Genomic DNA, 15,860 nt, shown 5'->3' with positions numbered 1-15,860 from the left:
ATTATATAATTAGAAATGTCTTATAAGGACAACTTTTTTAAAAGGAAAAGGAACTTACATCGCTTTAGCTAATAAGTCCTCGCACACAAGATGCGAGATAAAATTATAACTTCCATCCAAACACACGGCAGGAGAATGACAACTTCAGGTAAAAAATATTAGAGATCTGTTAAGTTTATTTTTTAAAATATTTATTACCTCCGCCTCAAAATACTCGTCGCTTTGACTTTTTATTTGCACCGTTTGACCATTCGTCTTATTTAAAAAATTAGTCTAAATAAAAAAGATAAATCTTACTTAAATTACTTTTGATAATAAATCAAATCACAAACAAAATAAATAATAATTCCATATTTTTTTTAATAAGACGAACAATCAAACGTTAAAAAAATATAAGTATTTTGGAACGGAGGTAGTACTCCCTTCGATTCCATTTTAATTGACATTTTGGACATTGACCTTATTTTTCTATTATAATATGTACAATAAATAAATGCATGTTTTACTTTTATTATAGTGCTTTAAAAGACAAATCTATATATGTTGTTTTAGTTTCTTTAAACTAAATATTTTTAAAGTTATTGATGGTCAAAGTTATAAAAATTTGATCTCAACCTTGTCCAAAACATCAATTAAGAGTAGTATTTAATTATTCTTATAAGGAAACTGATCTGTTTTCAGGGCTGGACGCCGGTGCGCCCTGAGGAGAGGAGAGCACACCTAGAAGAAGTGACGACGCTGGCGAAGTCAGCTCAGCTAGCTGCTCCCAGTGCCATTATCATCATCATCATCAGTGGCTTGCTGCATGTCATATATAGTACCACCATAACACAAGGGGCGATCATAAATTAGCCATCACTCAGGAAGCACAAGCCATGAGCACTTGTTGCCTCACTTGTACTAGAGTGTCTACTACAGTAGTATATAGTATACAAAAGAGGAACTTGGAATTTAAATAGTAGAAATACAGGAGGAGCATCATCTATCTGGCAGTAGAAATCCCCAGAACAAATCACCAGCATGGCCTACTCTTCGCCTAAAGACTCTCACTTGTACTAACAACGATGCACACACGCTAGGCCTGGCCAGGGGTACTCTGGATTCTAGTCCTTACTACTTATTATCCTGCCTAGTGTATCATCGTTACTGTAGTTGCCTTGCCAGGGTGCTGCGCCATGACACAACTCCATTGGCTTCTCTCAAACTCCTAGCTCTTCTGTACTCGATCTCTGCATCCGAGCATGACTGTCCACCCCCAACTTTCTTCCTCACTTCTATGGGTTTTAGAGATATTTCATCCCTCCCCTTTCTGAATGGATGGCAATCTTTCACCATCCCTTCATCCTCACACACATCCCCTCCTTTTGTTCCTGTAACAAAATAAAGAGCGCAGAGACAGAAGATAAGATAGCATCAAAAATGAGCGTTGCAAATTGCAAAACAAACACTACTAGACTTCAACTTTACATCTTGCATTAAAAACCAACTGTTTATCCCACCAATTCACAAGACAAACCAAAACGCCTCATTCTATTATATGTTCAACTACAACTGAATGATCCAAGTCAAAAGCTCAGGGGAATTACCTTTGAATATGTCCAGGTGCACTACATTTTGTGGAGACCCATTTGAAAGCTTTTGCTCTGTAGATTTCTTTGGGCCTGTGATCACTTTTACATTGAAGAGTGATTTATCCACCTCAGTAGCAGGAGCATTGTTCCCAAATGGAGATATACTGAACCCCTCATCAAGCGCATCTGGTATCTCCACGTAGGTTTGAGTTGTAACGATTTCATCTGCGCTGAACCCAAAAGATGCCCTGTATGCTTCAACCTCCTCAACATCTTGTTTGTCCTTTGAGACACTAATCCTCCCACCATTATTATATGGAAATGACTGCTGAGCCTGATCCAGGTAGAACTGGGCAGATGCAGCTGGCCGAAAGAAGTTATTATCTAACATGTAGTTTCTAGAGGCGGCTGAATCAAGCCCAAAAATATTGGACGGTGAATTCCTGGAATATGGTGTGTCACAGGCAGACCTAGAAGTCTTCCAATGTGCGGTGCAGACCTCTTGCTCAGGGATGGGCGAAGCCCTGGAATATGGTGTGTCGCAGGCAGACCTAGATGTCTTCCAATGTGCAGTAGGCACCTCTTGCTCAGGTATAGGTGATGAAAGACCAGTCCTTGGAGTTGCTGAAGCAGGTGATATGAGGCTGCTTGAAGGGCTTTCTGGGTAAAGCGGATAAGATGCCTGGAGCCCTGAACCTCCAGAATATGCTGTAGATAAGTACGGCATGTTGTGATCTTTGCCAGCAGTTTTCAGATCCATAGATGACAAAAGAAACCGCGCATATGGAACATCTGGAGAGGAGGGAGTAGTTGCATGAGCTAGTTCAGGTGGAGGGGTCAGTGGTGCAGTGGAAGGCTCGGTCGTGTAAGTTGAGAAGACAGGTGGTGAGACAAGCTGAGGCTCGTTAGCATATGGCCCAACAGCAAACATATTAGATGTTGGCCCACCCGGAGAGTTTGCAGATATTGACAGGAAGCAATTAGGTGATTGGGCAGTCGAAGGAATTGCAGAATTAGAGAAGGACACCGGAGAAGACGGTGGAGCAAGAAGAGATAAATTCAGAGCCGCACTTTGGTTGGAATTGGCACCAGATTGGTGTGCATTTCCACGACTAGTTGACGCATTCCCATCAGGTACACGTGCTGCAGGAACTATACGCTTCCCACCCTTCTGTGATCCGAAACATGACAAGCCAGACAAACAGCCAGCCCATCCACTCCGCTGATAAATGTAGAAAGTTATTAGTTGTTGCAAGAAATAGGGAGGGGGGGGGGGAAATCATCCAGCATTCCAGCTTGATTTTATGAAGATACATAAAGTTAACTCCAGGAATGAATAATGAACTAATTTACAGTTCAAAAGCAACATACTAATCCGTTCAAGGCTATAATAATTTTTATAGGGCTATTTAGCTCTTCCCTGTCATTTTTATGATCTGTGTAGACAAACAGCATTATTGGCTAATTATTAAGCATGGAAACTACAATTAGAGTGAGCTGAATATAACAACAAATAAGCATAAAGAGAAGTGTGCGGTTAACAAAAGTAAGACAATTAATGTTGTCGTCATATCATGTAATTGACAGGAATGTCGATGGTCTTGAAATGACATAAAACATCCTTGCATGCTACAACGAGTTTAAGATGGCCCAATTGCAAGTTGCAACCAGCACGGAGACAGTACGAACAGTTGGTACTGAGTGAGTAGGAAAAGGTTGTAAGGTCGACAGGAGGTAGCAATTGCAGGTAACAAGTAGTACGAAAAAAAGCAACAGAAAAGAAAAGATGAAGCAATTGCATGAGCAGCAAGAAGATATAGTAATACCCTATCCTGCTGTGGTGGGTGGGAGTGGAATCTGGCCTCCGTCGCAGCAGCAGCAGCAACATTCGCTGGCCTGCTGCTCCCTGGTGTAGCCGCCATTTGTGATAAGAGAAGGCGCGGCGCGGCGCGGTCACATTCTCCGGAAACACACCGACGACCAAGCTTGGGTTTGTCCTACGGATCCGAGCTGAGCTCCTAGTAGAGGTAGAGGAGGAGAAATTAGAAGCAGCAATCATAGAAGCAGTAATGGACGGAGGAGGAGATCTCGACAAACTGGTTACTAGTTGTATTAAGGCTCTCAAAGCTTCCCAGATCTAGAAGAGATGAGAAGCTAGGGTTAACGCAAGCAAATTCGAGGGAGAGAGAAAGAGGATGTGGATGCTCACTCACCTGCCGGAAGCAGCAGCAGGACGAGGATGACGGCGTGCTCTGCTCTGCTCGAGAGAGAGAGAGAGATGGAGATGGAGATCGCCGCAGCGCAGCGCAGGCGCAAGGAGCGGAGACACAACCCACACTGCACACTCGAGTGTTTTTTTTCTTTTCTTTTCTTTTCTTTCCGACGCACAGGCACAGCGACAGCACAGGGGACGCACGCACAAGAGATTACCTCTTCTTTTCTTTTTCATGGGCACACAAACAAAGCAATTATAGCCTACTACTATATGTTAGATTCATGCTATTGTCAACTTACTGTACTTCATTGCCTCTTGATAGAAAACAGATTCTCTTACAGTTGAGTCAGTGATACGTGGATTCCACTTTACTATGACCCACATGTCAATGACACAAATGCAATGCAGTTAAATCAGAGGATCCTTTTTCCTCTCAACGATGTAGTTGGATCAACCTATTTGGCTATTTTTTTCGCACAACTAAAGTTAGGATATCTATTAGCCAATAGACCCATATTGTACATCCACTACCGTTCCATCGTATTTGGATGATATTATAAGATCAAGAACCATTAAGTCTGTTTTGTTAATTAATGATAAATCCAATTGTATGAGACACATATCTTTTATGAACATTTTTCTTGCCTAGTTTTGATTGGATATAAGATAAAAATGTTGAGAGATGTGTGATAAACTCCTCATGTTCTAAATTATATTTTTCGCATGTCCAAAATGTAGGGTGAATTTCTTCTTAGTCCTTTTTGTCGTTCATGTACATAATTCCATCTTCATATTTATATATGTGCACATATTTTTTGGGGGAAGCATGCTCTATATTCGCTTGTCTCCTTGTATTAATGCATTTCTCCTTCCATGTATATGTGAACTATATATGGTTTATATTGGATTGTCAACCATCATCAAAAAAGAAAAGATCAAAAGATCTATGATCAACAATTTGTATTGTTATTCGGTGATTTATGACAATCGAGTTAGTGGGACTTACCTATTTCCATGAGTTGGCAAATAGGTTATTCCTGAACTTCATATGAGCTGAGATAGAAAATATTCAATGATTGTGATATTTAATCTTTAACAAGCATAAAATGTACAGAGATCAAGCTATAAGCACCACTCTATCTTTATATATACATAATAATGTGGTTCTATATATTATTTTGATGTGAATATATAATATTTGTGTTGTCGGTTAATATTCATCAATTTATTCGTATCATTTTATATACGATCGGTTGGTCAACAAGTGGAGACTGATAATCAGATCACGGGGACTAGCAATGTTATTGAGAATGAAAGAAGTAGATCTCCAGAAATGAAAATGGTGTTGATGTTCAAATGAGATCAAGTCACATGAGTCTCAAGATATAGGAATCATGTGTTGAGAGTTATTGATAAAAGGCAATAGATGAACGTCCTAAGTCAAACCTTTCTAAATTTAATCAAGTTTTGGAGGGCCATTTCCCCTCAAAGTTTGTCAAATTTTGGCATAAAGAGCTAACTGACAAGCTTGGTCTTAACGCCAGCAACTCAGCATGAAACATATGCTACTAACAAGTCTTGTTGTAATGCAATTTGTTTGTCTCTAAATACAAAAACACTAGTCTAGTAATCTAGTTGCGACGATTATAAGTTAACAAGAGATGTCTAAGGCTGTCAAGACTTGCGAACGGAGAAGGCTGCGCCGTCGTTGAGAGGCAGCAAGCTATAATAGGCGCCATCTTTGTCGATGCAGCACGCATGCCACTTCATCTTGTATGAACCTTGAGGAAATTCAGACACATCCAGCAGGTAGCTAGAGAATCCCATCCCACTGTCACTTGCTTCGAAACGCGCAAATGCTGTCACCATTTCCTTCTCCTCCACACGGACCTTTTTCCTCTTCTTCTCCCTCTTCTTTCTCAAATCATCCTCTATGTACTGCATCAGCTTGGTATTAAGACCAACCATTCCAGCAGTTTTCTTGTGTATCTCAAACTCTTTGCTTCTTGTTCCTGTTGCATCTAAGCAGCAGGATGCTGAGCTTGCAGCTAAAACGCAGTATAGCTTCGAGTAGCTTCGAGATATCAATGTTACTCCTAACACACATTTCCACTGCAAGCAAAGGGTTAGGGAAAGCTGGAGGCCACTTGGTACTGATATCCCGTCTCTGTTTTCTGGATTTGAATCATATATATGAAGTTCAGCACCAAAGCAAGGCCTGCAAGATATATAGTAAACAAGCTAACCATTATTACAGATATCTATTCGAGCGATGCATTACTGAAACACAAATTTCAGAGAGGAATAGTGAGATATACATAAAATAAAACTCTGCGATCATCTATGTATTAAATAGGCACATGTGGCTTGTGAAAAAAAAATTAAGTGATCCAGCATGGTGAACTTCTCATCCACAACAACTAATTTTAAGAGAACAACACGCATACGTTACCTTACTCTGAAGAAGTATTTGGGTAGAACAAATGGCAATTCCATAACCCTCTGTAAAATGCTGGACAGAAATTGCATCCCTCCATGCAAAGGAGATACACTGTCCTCTCCAGTCGCTATTCCTTTGGTGTCCCCACGTAAGCGGAGGAAATATGCCACAGCAAATTTGCAAAGACGATAAGAATCCTTTTCCAGAATACCTGAACAATTCACAATTCATTCTTGTGACAATCTGTATGGAGTGCACTTTATCACAACAAATGGGCATTAATTGTTGCAGTTGTGAAACAATTTGGCTATCAGTCCTATCCACTCTTTCATGTAAATCTTGTACAACTGAAGCGTGAGAAAACCTCTCTGGAAGCCTGCAAGACTCCACACTACTATGTACCTTTGAGAAATCCACAGAAAATGCAATACAAAATGCCAGAAGTGAGCACATGAAAGCAAGCCTGGCTATGCTAGAAAAACTTTGGCGATCCATGTCCCCATGGGATACAGCAAGTAGATCATAACTATGTGCCAGTTCACTTAATCGTAATGAACAATTCACCAAAGCAAGTAATTGGCTGTTATTATGCTCTCTAGGTACACTGGAATGGTCTCCAATAGCATCATGATGAGATTCATCTCTCTGATCAGTTAAATGTGCAGTAAGGATACCAAGAAAATCTGCTAGGATCTCAAGAAACGATGCCCTGAGACTAATAAACCACCTCTGGAAAAACAGCTCATGACTTGAAGAGGTATTCGATAAGAGGTGATCAGTAGCTAAGAATGTTTTGCTGCAAATATCAGTAATCTTTGCTTGGGAACCATGCAACTCTGAAGAGCCAGCAAGACTACTGTCAACATTTGTTTCAACACAGTAAAAACTCTCATGAAGATCGCAATCTGTTTTAAGCTCACTGACCAACTTAATGATTGCTGAAGGGAAAAGCAGTAGCTTCATCTCAATTTCTCCAGCTGAAATAAGCAGCAATGATTTGAACCAAAAACTGAAAGAGCCTGACCCAAAATCATCTGCAAGTTTTCTAAAGACAAACGACACCACAAACCAGAGGCCTTCACGACAACAGTACATAGCAGACATATAGGCATCCCAATACCTCTGCTTTCTGAAAAGCATTTTTGTTATCCGAATCGCACAGAGCTCCTGAGTTAACCAAATAGAAGGACTAGAGAATATGTCAGGCTGTTCTGTTGGATCACCTGATTCTTGATTGCCATCTCTAGTTTTACAAGCATACCATGAAATACAAGCACACATTATCAGATGGAAAAATTCGTATGTGCTACAATACTGAGAAGCATTCTGCTGCACACACTCAATCAGCTCCTTGATTCTATCATAAAGATTGCAGCTAGCACCAGGAGTTTTAGAAAGCATATTATGACAAGTATTTGCAAACTTGAGTGTCGAAAGAATTATATTACGCACTATAAATACTTCCTTCTTGCTACTAAATTCAGTTGGGTCGAATTTTAACTTATCAAAATCTGCTCCCATGTGAGAAGCCATCACACTAGCAGTCTCTGGCTTAATATCATTTGAAGTGCCAAGTACTTCACGGGCAGAATATGTTTGAAATGATTCAACATTGGCAACAGAAACTTTGGAGCAATCACTGTCATCTAGTCGGGCTAGTTCTTTTATCAGGCCTCTTAGTTTATCAAGAGCAACAGCAGCAGCAGAAGGGGTAGCACACAAGAAGTTTTAGCATACTGCTTAACATAGATCTGTACATCTTGAATTCAGAGGACATATAAGTATGTCTCCTTGTTGCTTCCTTGTTTCCAGTGCTTATTATTTGATTGACCAGAGATATATTATGATTCACCATTGATGTTACAATCTTATGCACGAATTTGTCCTCATCATTTTCTACATGAGTTGACAGGAAGTTGCTGGTAATCCCTTGACACCCATTGTAAGTCAATGATGAACCTTCCTGAGTAATCATGTTCTGATGTGATCTTGTTTGCTGAAGACAACATAAGGTGCCAGCAATAACTTTAAGAGCAGTACCTTGCATCTCCCAGGAAGAAGAATGCAAAGAACTCTCAGCAGCCAGAACAAGCTTAGATAGCTCAGAAGTATCGACAAAATGAACAATTGGAGCTTTGCCACAGACTATCTGAAAAGTTTTTATAAATCAATCAGCTATCATAATGAGGAAAAAGAGATATCTAGACAGCACGAACAGAAGACCTTAGTGTTCACCTTTTGAAGAACCGTAAATGCATCTCTCTTACAATCAAGTGGGAAATCATCATCATCAATTAGCTGTAATAACGTTCCAAAAACAGTCCTTAAAACAGGAAAATGGCAGATGCTTCCGTGAAACATAAAACATAAACATTTCAATGACACGGTCTTCATGCAATGAGAAGATTCATGCTCCAGGAACAATAACAGCAATTCCACCTGAAATAGTAAATCGAAATAAAGTTTACTTCGAAATCAATTCACAAAGGGAACAGAGAACATTGGTATTAATGACCCCAGCTTGTCAGCAAGAGGGTAAACAAATACAGATAGCTAGTAACTCAAAAAGAAATTTGAATCACCTGATTCTTGATTGTCATATCTAATTTTTATAATGTCACTAAGGTATCTTTCAGTAGCATGTCAATCACAGGAAATGACATGAGGAAATGGGATGCCATTAATTGTTTCTTCAGAGGTTTGAGAAAACATGAATCAGGTTATAAAGTGCCAAGCATTCACAAACAAAGAGAGTATAATATAAACAGTAAACACAGACACATGATTATTGCAAAGTGAACTAAATTATGTAACACAGAACATAATTGCAGTGATGGTTTAGAACAAATTAAGTCAAATACATATGCTACCAACTAGTGGATTACACTACCTGATCGCCAAACAGAAGAACTGACTTGGATGCCAATCTTGAGAGTGACAAGAGCATGTCAGCTTTGAAATTATCTTCCAACGTGCCCAGAACGATCTGCTTTCCAACCTGTGACATCAAGAGTGAAAAATGCTTCCTTAAAATGTGGTGAAAACAACTGCAAGAAAAAAAAAACAATGCAGAGCATCCACCTAAGGTCGATGTATAAAGAAAAATATATCATTAGTCCCTTATGTTCTACTACTCCATTTCAGAACACTAGCCAGTTTTATTGGTAAGTCCAATTTCACAACATAAAGTCGACAGATAGCATCGAGAGTATCATCACATTTTTACCTATTTCATAGATGCCTTATTTTTTTCATAGGATGTTTTCAGAGCTTTGGTCTTCACATTAACCCGTAATGCAAAAACTAACTTCACACTTGTAATAACTAACAGCTTAGGTGTTCAAGGACTAGATTATACTACTATCACTGTAAATCAGAGCAGTGTGTAATTTTAAATTTCTTTCTTTGACTTTATGATTCCTTGGACTGGAGTATGTGCACATGATTGATAGGTATCTATTGTTAAACCAATGAATGATGCCTCGTATGTAAGAAGTGAACAAGCAATGCAAATGTTGGCCAACTTAAGAGTAAAAAAAAATCGAATTTAACCAAGAAGCACACATATATCCATTAACACCTCATGAACTCTATGGATAACAGGCAACGTACAGTACAGTCAAGCTTGGGGAAAATCTTAATTGCTGCCATGATAATTTGAGCTTGTGTTGTTGGTGAAGCAATTATTAACCTTGGAAGTGCTTCAAGTGTAATGTAAGAGAAATCCACTGATAGCCTAAAAACAGCCAGCCGCAAACAATGCCGCGTTGACCTGCGAAATGATAAGCATAATAATTAGTGGTGTCTAAACTTTGCGCTGGTGTAGTGGTAAATGGTAAAGAAAGAAATAGACCAGTGGCGCCGTGCATTGGAGGAAGAGAAGGTGGAGAGAATGAGAGAGCGGATATGCAGGGCTTTGGTGGGCGAACATCCGCAGCGCGAGTGCCCTGGCCTGGGGGCAGGCAGCGTGGTAGGCGGCCTGGGTTCCTGCACACATGCTGCGGCGAAGGAGGAGGAGGGCGCGGAGGATGCGGGCGTTGTGGGCGGTGGTGAAGTGGGTGGCGAGGAGGCGGAGGAGGATGGTGTGGGCGAAGAGGCGCGGTTCGGAGGCCCAAGGCGGGGGGCGAAGAAGCTAGGTCCGAGGTCCCGGAGACGAGGGGCAATAGCTAGCGTCGATGGCGTGGCTGCATGCTAGGGAGATTAGATTGACTGAGATTGCTGAGGGGTAGCTGTACCAGTACTGACCGGGGTGGGGTGGCGGGAGCGGAGAGCCCTGTCGAGGTCGATGCTCCATTGCATGGCCATGGCCGCCGCCGCCCGCCGGTAACCCTTCTTCTTCTTCTTGTGTTTCTTTCTACTTACAGTGGGGCCTCGATTCGACCGTGTAATGGAATGAAGGTGGTGGGCCCCCACCCCCACAAGCCACTCTCCACACTTTGGTGTTCCTGGTATGTCACCTAGACCAACAACTATGTTAAGCCATATGTTCCACAGTGCAAAATCTACAAGACCACGATACAAGTAGGTATGGTGGACTACCACATTTTCACTTCTCTTTCACTTTCCCCTCTCTCTCCCCCCTCTCTTCCTTTCCCCCACCGCAGAGAGCCTGGCGCGCGGAGACGGCGACGGCGCCGGACCAAGCAGTGGTGGAGCGACGGCGGGGCGACAGCGCCGAGCGGCGGGATGCGCTCGCCGGCGCACCACCCCCTCCTCTCCCCCCCGAGCGGCGGGGCTGCTCGGAGCAGCAGGGCGGCGGCGGCATGTCGGCGGCGGGCAGACGACTTGGAGCGGGAGACGGCGACGGGCGGATGCGAGGCGGCGGTCGGCGCCCTCCTCCCCTGGAGTTCGGCTGCTTCGCCCCCTCTCCTCTCTCCTCTAGCGGTGGTGTGGGTCCCACTGAGCTGAGGAGGGCGCGCGGTTGGACGACGAGGCAAAGGAATACTAGTCTTCGCTTTTTTGGGTTGAGGCTGAATGCCACGTCGGCCCATTGTGAATGCCCTTTAACAAAACAAGGGTTTATGGCTATGGGATCTGGCTGAGGCATTGACCTACCTTGGTCCTTGGCAGAGAGAGAGAGAGACTCCCCCTCACTCCTTCCCCGACGACCTGCTCGATCCGATCCAATCCGCTCCTCTCCAGTCCAGATCGGAAGGAAGCCAGGAATGGGGCACCCCCACCCCCACCCTTACGCGCCGGCGGAGCTTCACCTCCCGGGCTTCGTGCCTCTCCAACTGTCCCAGGCCCAAATCCTCGTGCCCTACCTCGCCACCTCCCTCTTCCTCCTCCTCGCCGTCTGGCTCATCTCCGGTATTCCTTTCTTCCTTCCTTCTCCTCTCGGCTCGCTAAATTCCAACATCTCTTTGCTCAATCTTCTTTGCTTCCATTTGCTTTGCTTTGCTGCAGGGAGATGCAGTCGTAGGCTTTCCGACACCGACCGCTGGCTCATGTGCTGGTGGGCCTTCACCGGCCTCACCCACATTATCATCGAGGGAACCTTTGTCTTTGCTCCTAATTTCTTCTCCAACCAAAACCCTTCTTACTTCGATGAAGTTTGTAAGCCTCCTTTTCTTTTCTAACTCCACTATCATTCATCTCCCTTCTATTTACTATTATCTTATTGGATTATTACGCACTAGCTACTAACAATAATCACCATCCTCCTTTCCTTTCCTTTCCAGGGAAAGAGTACAGCAAAGGTGACTCCAGATATGTCGCCAGAGACCCTGCTACTGTTACAGTTGAAGGAATTACAGCTGTCTTGGAAGGCCCTGCTTCACTCCTTGCTGTGTACTCATCTTTTCTTCCATTTCACCTCACCATGCGCACCTTACCTCTCTCTCTCTCTCTCTCTCTCTCTCTCTCTCTCTCTCTCTCTCTCTCTCTCTCTCTCTCTCTTTTCCATTTCTTACATATTTAACGATCTTCTCATTACAAATGCATTTTTCACATGTTTTTCTACCTTTCGTTATACTATTGTTTTTCTTTCCTCTTTCGAGTTAACCTTTTGCTAGCCAATCTAGTTATTCCGGAGCATCACCTTCTGAATTAACATGTACTAGCCAATTAAGTCGCCTGTTTGTGCGACCATGAGTAATTCACCTATGATCACATTTTCCCTATCTCATATTGTAATATTATTATCTTTTTTGTACAACAAACCGTAGCCCTTTGATTATAACACTGAATCTAGCTTGCCCAAAGTTGTACTCTCTGGCTTCCAAGTTACCGAAAATGGAACTGAAAATTATACTCTCTGGCTTCCAAATGGATATAAGTGAAAACGACTGAAAATTTGTTCGCATACAGAGCTGACTTTAAATTCATATCATAAGCGGAAATGGAATAATAGGCAATGGAAAAGTATTTTGGTGCCAAACAGATTAAATTCTGTGTTTTGGACTTGTAATTAGTAAAGGAAGGCAACAGCCATGATTAGAAGGGAATTGTGGAAATAGTATTTACAGCCCAAATACTCCTATCTAAATGCAACTCAATCTGGAATTAGAAAAAAAAATATGTTGGCAAGCTAGGCTCATATTAGAACTTCATGAGCTGACGTGCTTGTCCAGGAAAGTGTTTTCAAGATTACTAAAGCTGGTATTAGCATATCCAACCGCAGCATACTGTTTTACTGCCCTAAGTACATCTTGTTTCAGTGTCTTTCTTTGTTGAAGGTTTCCAGAAATCATACAAAGCCACATGTGCATATAGTTCTGCATATAGTTCTCCTGTCGTGTACTAATTGAAAATGAGTTACTTTCATAGGAAAAAAAACTGGGGAATCGATAATAAAGAACTAAAACTCCTTTCAGCAAATATATGCAAAATTGAATTCCACCAAACCAAGTATTAACTGAAGCATTTGCTGGATCTGCATATATGCAAACAAAACATTAAGGCTTAAATAGGAACTTTGTTTGCTGGAAACAGAAAGAGATGGTAAATCGAAAGGAAAGTTAGAATCATTAACAGAGCATAAAAAATATAGTCAAGCCAAAACGAATCATGCCTCCTATCTAAGCCCCCATGGACTCAACCTTAATTTATGAACTTCTATAATTCAGTCATAGTTTTGCAGTAAATTCAGTCATCTTGCTGTACTTCTTTCCAATTCATCCCTATAGGTCAACATCTCAATTGACAGTTGCATATTCATTCCAAATTGTTCAGTCACAGTGAGTCACCATATCCCTATAGGTCAACATCTTACTTGGACAGTTGCATATTCATTCCAAATTGTTCAGTCACCGTGAGTCAATTGAGCAACTTTTTACTGTAACACATTGAAGGAGGCAGCACTAACCTTGCAATGAAGTCATGTGCTTATGACCTCACAGGGTCTCTATCTCATGAGCTGATGGTACCGTAACGGGCATGCCATTTTGCTATTTGCTCATTTCAATCTAAACTGGAAAGAAGCAATTTTTTATTGGCATCCACGATTCCAGGGGTGTCTCCCTGCCGCTGCCACCTTCTCCACTCCCATACCTGATGCGTGGGAGCAGGCAAAAGTGCAGGGATAGGGAGGAAGAAGTGGAAGATGGCGGCGTCGCATCATCCCACTCTGTTGCTCCCAGAGGAAAATTGTTGAGCTGCTCAGCCAGTGAAAGAGGATGCATGTGGTACCTCAGCCTCGCCGCCACCCATCTTCACCGTCGGTATGGTTTGGATCCAGCGATTCCTGAGCTTGCGGTGGCTTGCCCCCGAGCTCAGTGCGGGGTGCTTGAATCTGATGAGGAACGCGGTGCGGCCTGGATGGAGCGGCGGCCTCGATTTGGCCACGGTGGGGATGAGGAGCCAACTTCGGAGGCGGTGGGGGATAGGAGGAAGATGCGGCAGCTGGGATGACGAGGGGGTTTGGAGTGGAGGCGGTGGTGTGGCGCAGCACGCAAAGGAGAGGAGGGGTCGTGCTTTGGTAGATGGGGAGGGAGGAGGGGGTAAATATAAAAGAATCGATTCTAAGGGTATGGAAGGATCTAGTTTTGGTATAAGTTTCATGAAGGATGTTTATGTTCTTTATCCATTTGGGGAATCTGATGGTTCTTATTGGCTCATGAAAATATCGAATGGTTGAAGTTTTGTTGATGACGTGGATGCGTTAACTTTGCAAGAAAGGATTCATCTTTCATTTATTTAGATGTATCTGCATCCATCATACATGCTCCAAGTGAATGCATTTTTTTTACATCATGCCAATCGCATGTTGCATTTGCCACAAGACATAAATCGTCGTGGACAGCAGAATCCAATGTTCATGGGCTTTATGGAGTAGCTTTTCTTGTCTTCAACTAAACAATCCTGATTGATTGATGATTGGACTGGATCCTCATAAGGGAAGTAGCGGTGCTATAGGAATTGTATGTGTTTGATGCCTATAAAATCTATCCACAGAATATTTGTGTTCTCCTTTTTGTTAGTTTACACATTGGATTGACCTGTCTGCAAGCGTCAATATCAATATGTAACTGGTTATTAAGCCAGACTATTCACTATTGTACATCCTGCATTCCATGTACTAGTTGATAGGAGTTTCTTTTGCCCCCTAGACAGTTGATATGAGTATAATATAGCCTTTTGTGGTTTATAGTTTCCACCTGACCTGACAAAAAGTTTGCTGCTTGCAGCTATGCCATCGCATCGGGCAAGTCCTACAGCCATATCCTCCAGTTCACTGTCTGTCTTGGTCAGCTCTATGGATGCCTGGTGTACTTTATTACAGCCTACTTGGATGGCTTCAACTTCTGGACTAGCCCGTTCTACTTCTGGGCTTATTTCATTGGTGCAAACAGCTCGTGGGTTGTTATACCAACTATGATCGCCATAAGGAGCTGGAAGAAGATTTGTGCAGCATTTCAAGGTGAAAAGGTGAAGACTAAATAGGCAAAGGGTGCACCTTAGTCACAGTTTGGTTGGAAATTAATAGACATTTGTGCTATGAACAACATCATTGTTCCTGCAATTGAAACCCTTGTGTTACTGAAAAATTGCATTGTACCCTTGGAGGGAACATCAGTGTTAATTGGATGTGACTTTATGCAGCTATTATGTATTGCTGCAAAAGAAATTGGGTTTTGTTTATCCTCTATCATTCAAGCTCGCTCTTCTTTACCCTTGAAGAAATAAAAGGGCAGGGAGTTGCCATTTTGAAAAGCCTGCAGGTTAATTCAGTTTTTCCCTTTTAAAGACAAAACCAATTTCTCTTTGTGCAGACAAGTGAAGAAAGACTGTTAATTGCAAATTGCCGTGCGGATATGTGTCTGTTTCCTTGTGTTCTCTGGTATGTGCGAATTAGCTGGTTTTGCCCTGATGGTCTTGTATAGAATAGGAGTAAATCCCTTGTGTACCTATGAAAACTTCCCTAATCTCCTCTATACCTCCCAATTTTACTCGATCCCCTCTGTACCCCCAAATTTTCGCTTTGATCCCTTCTATACCCCTCCCGTTAGGTTTCCGTTTGATTTGTAACGTAACCTGTGTGTTACATTGTCAGTATTTTCAAAAAATACCAAAATACCCCTGGCAGTGTGAACCCTAGCTAAATAGATCCAGTACCTTCTCTTCTCCCCTATCCTCTCCACGCGCAGGCCGCGCCGCCGGTCTCCAATCGCGAGCGCCGCCGCCAGCCACCGCC

The 15,860-nt window shown here is 42.4% G+C and overlaps 3 protein-coding genes across 5 annotated transcripts; 1 reads left to right on the top strand and 2 right to left on the bottom strand.

The window, feature by feature from the left end:
- Nucleotides 1-826: 826 nt before the first annotated feature.
- Nucleotides 827-3,918, bottom strand: LOC4326451 (uncharacterized protein At1g76660). 3 transcript variants are annotated; one of them, XM_015766866.3, is made up of 5 exons: nucleotides 3,785-3,918; nucleotides 3,669-3,708; nucleotides 3,398-3,589; nucleotides 1,587-2,793; nucleotides 827-1,370 (listed from the first exon to the last, which is right to left on the bottom strand). In XM_015766866.3, exons 3-5 carry the CDS (start codon nucleotides 3,491-3,493, stop codon nucleotides 1,144-1,146), a joined length of 1,530 nt encoding a protein of 509 aa, XP_015622352.1. In that variant the 5' UTR covers nucleotides 3,494-3,589; nucleotides 3,669-3,708; nucleotides 3,785-3,918; the 3' UTR covers nucleotides 827-1,143. The 3 variants fall into 3 exon arrangements, with proteins under 3 accessions (XP_015622352.1, XP_015622353.1, XP_015622351.1); XM_015766867.3 differs by having other exon boundaries at nucleotides 3,676-3,708; XM_015766865.3 differs by lacking the exon at nucleotides 3,669-3,708.
- A 1,295-nt stretch (nucleotides 3,919-5,213) lies between these two features.
- Nucleotides 5,214-10,780, bottom strand: LOC4326450 (uncharacterized; the record flags this gene model as incomplete). The annotated part of the gene is made up of 7 exons (XM_066303912.1): nucleotides 5,214-6,004; nucleotides 6,239-6,437; nucleotides 8,267-8,375; nucleotides 8,462-8,524; nucleotides 8,640-8,665; nucleotides 9,918-9,998; nucleotides 10,462-10,780. Coding segments are annotated over 7 exons (1,341 nt in total), but the record flags the coding sequence as incomplete, so codon positions are not given.
- On the top strand, nucleotides 10,719-15,375 carry LOC4326449 (probable 3-beta-hydroxysteroid-Delta(8),Delta(7)-isomerase). Its single transcript, NM_001397996.1, has 4 exons — nucleotides 10,719-11,536; nucleotides 11,633-11,782; nucleotides 11,908-12,016; nucleotides 14,854-15,375. Exons 1-4 carry the CDS (start codon nucleotides 11,392-11,394, stop codon nucleotides 15,107-15,109), a joined length of 660 nt encoding a protein of 219 aa, NP_001384925.1. The 5' UTR covers nucleotides 10,719-11,391; the 3' UTR covers nucleotides 15,110-15,375.
- The last annotated feature ends 485 nt before the right edge of the window (nucleotides 15,376-15,860 follow it).

This window comes from Oryza sativa, chromosome 1, assembly GCF_034140825.1.
Source record: "Oryza sativa Japonica Group chromosome 1, ASM3414082v1".
Lineage (NCBI taxonomy): Eukaryota > Viridiplantae > Streptophyta > Magnoliopsida > Poales > Poaceae > Oryza > Oryza sativa.
Note: the sequence above shows the minus strand (reverse complement) of the source record. Positions and strands in the feature narration are given on the sequence as shown.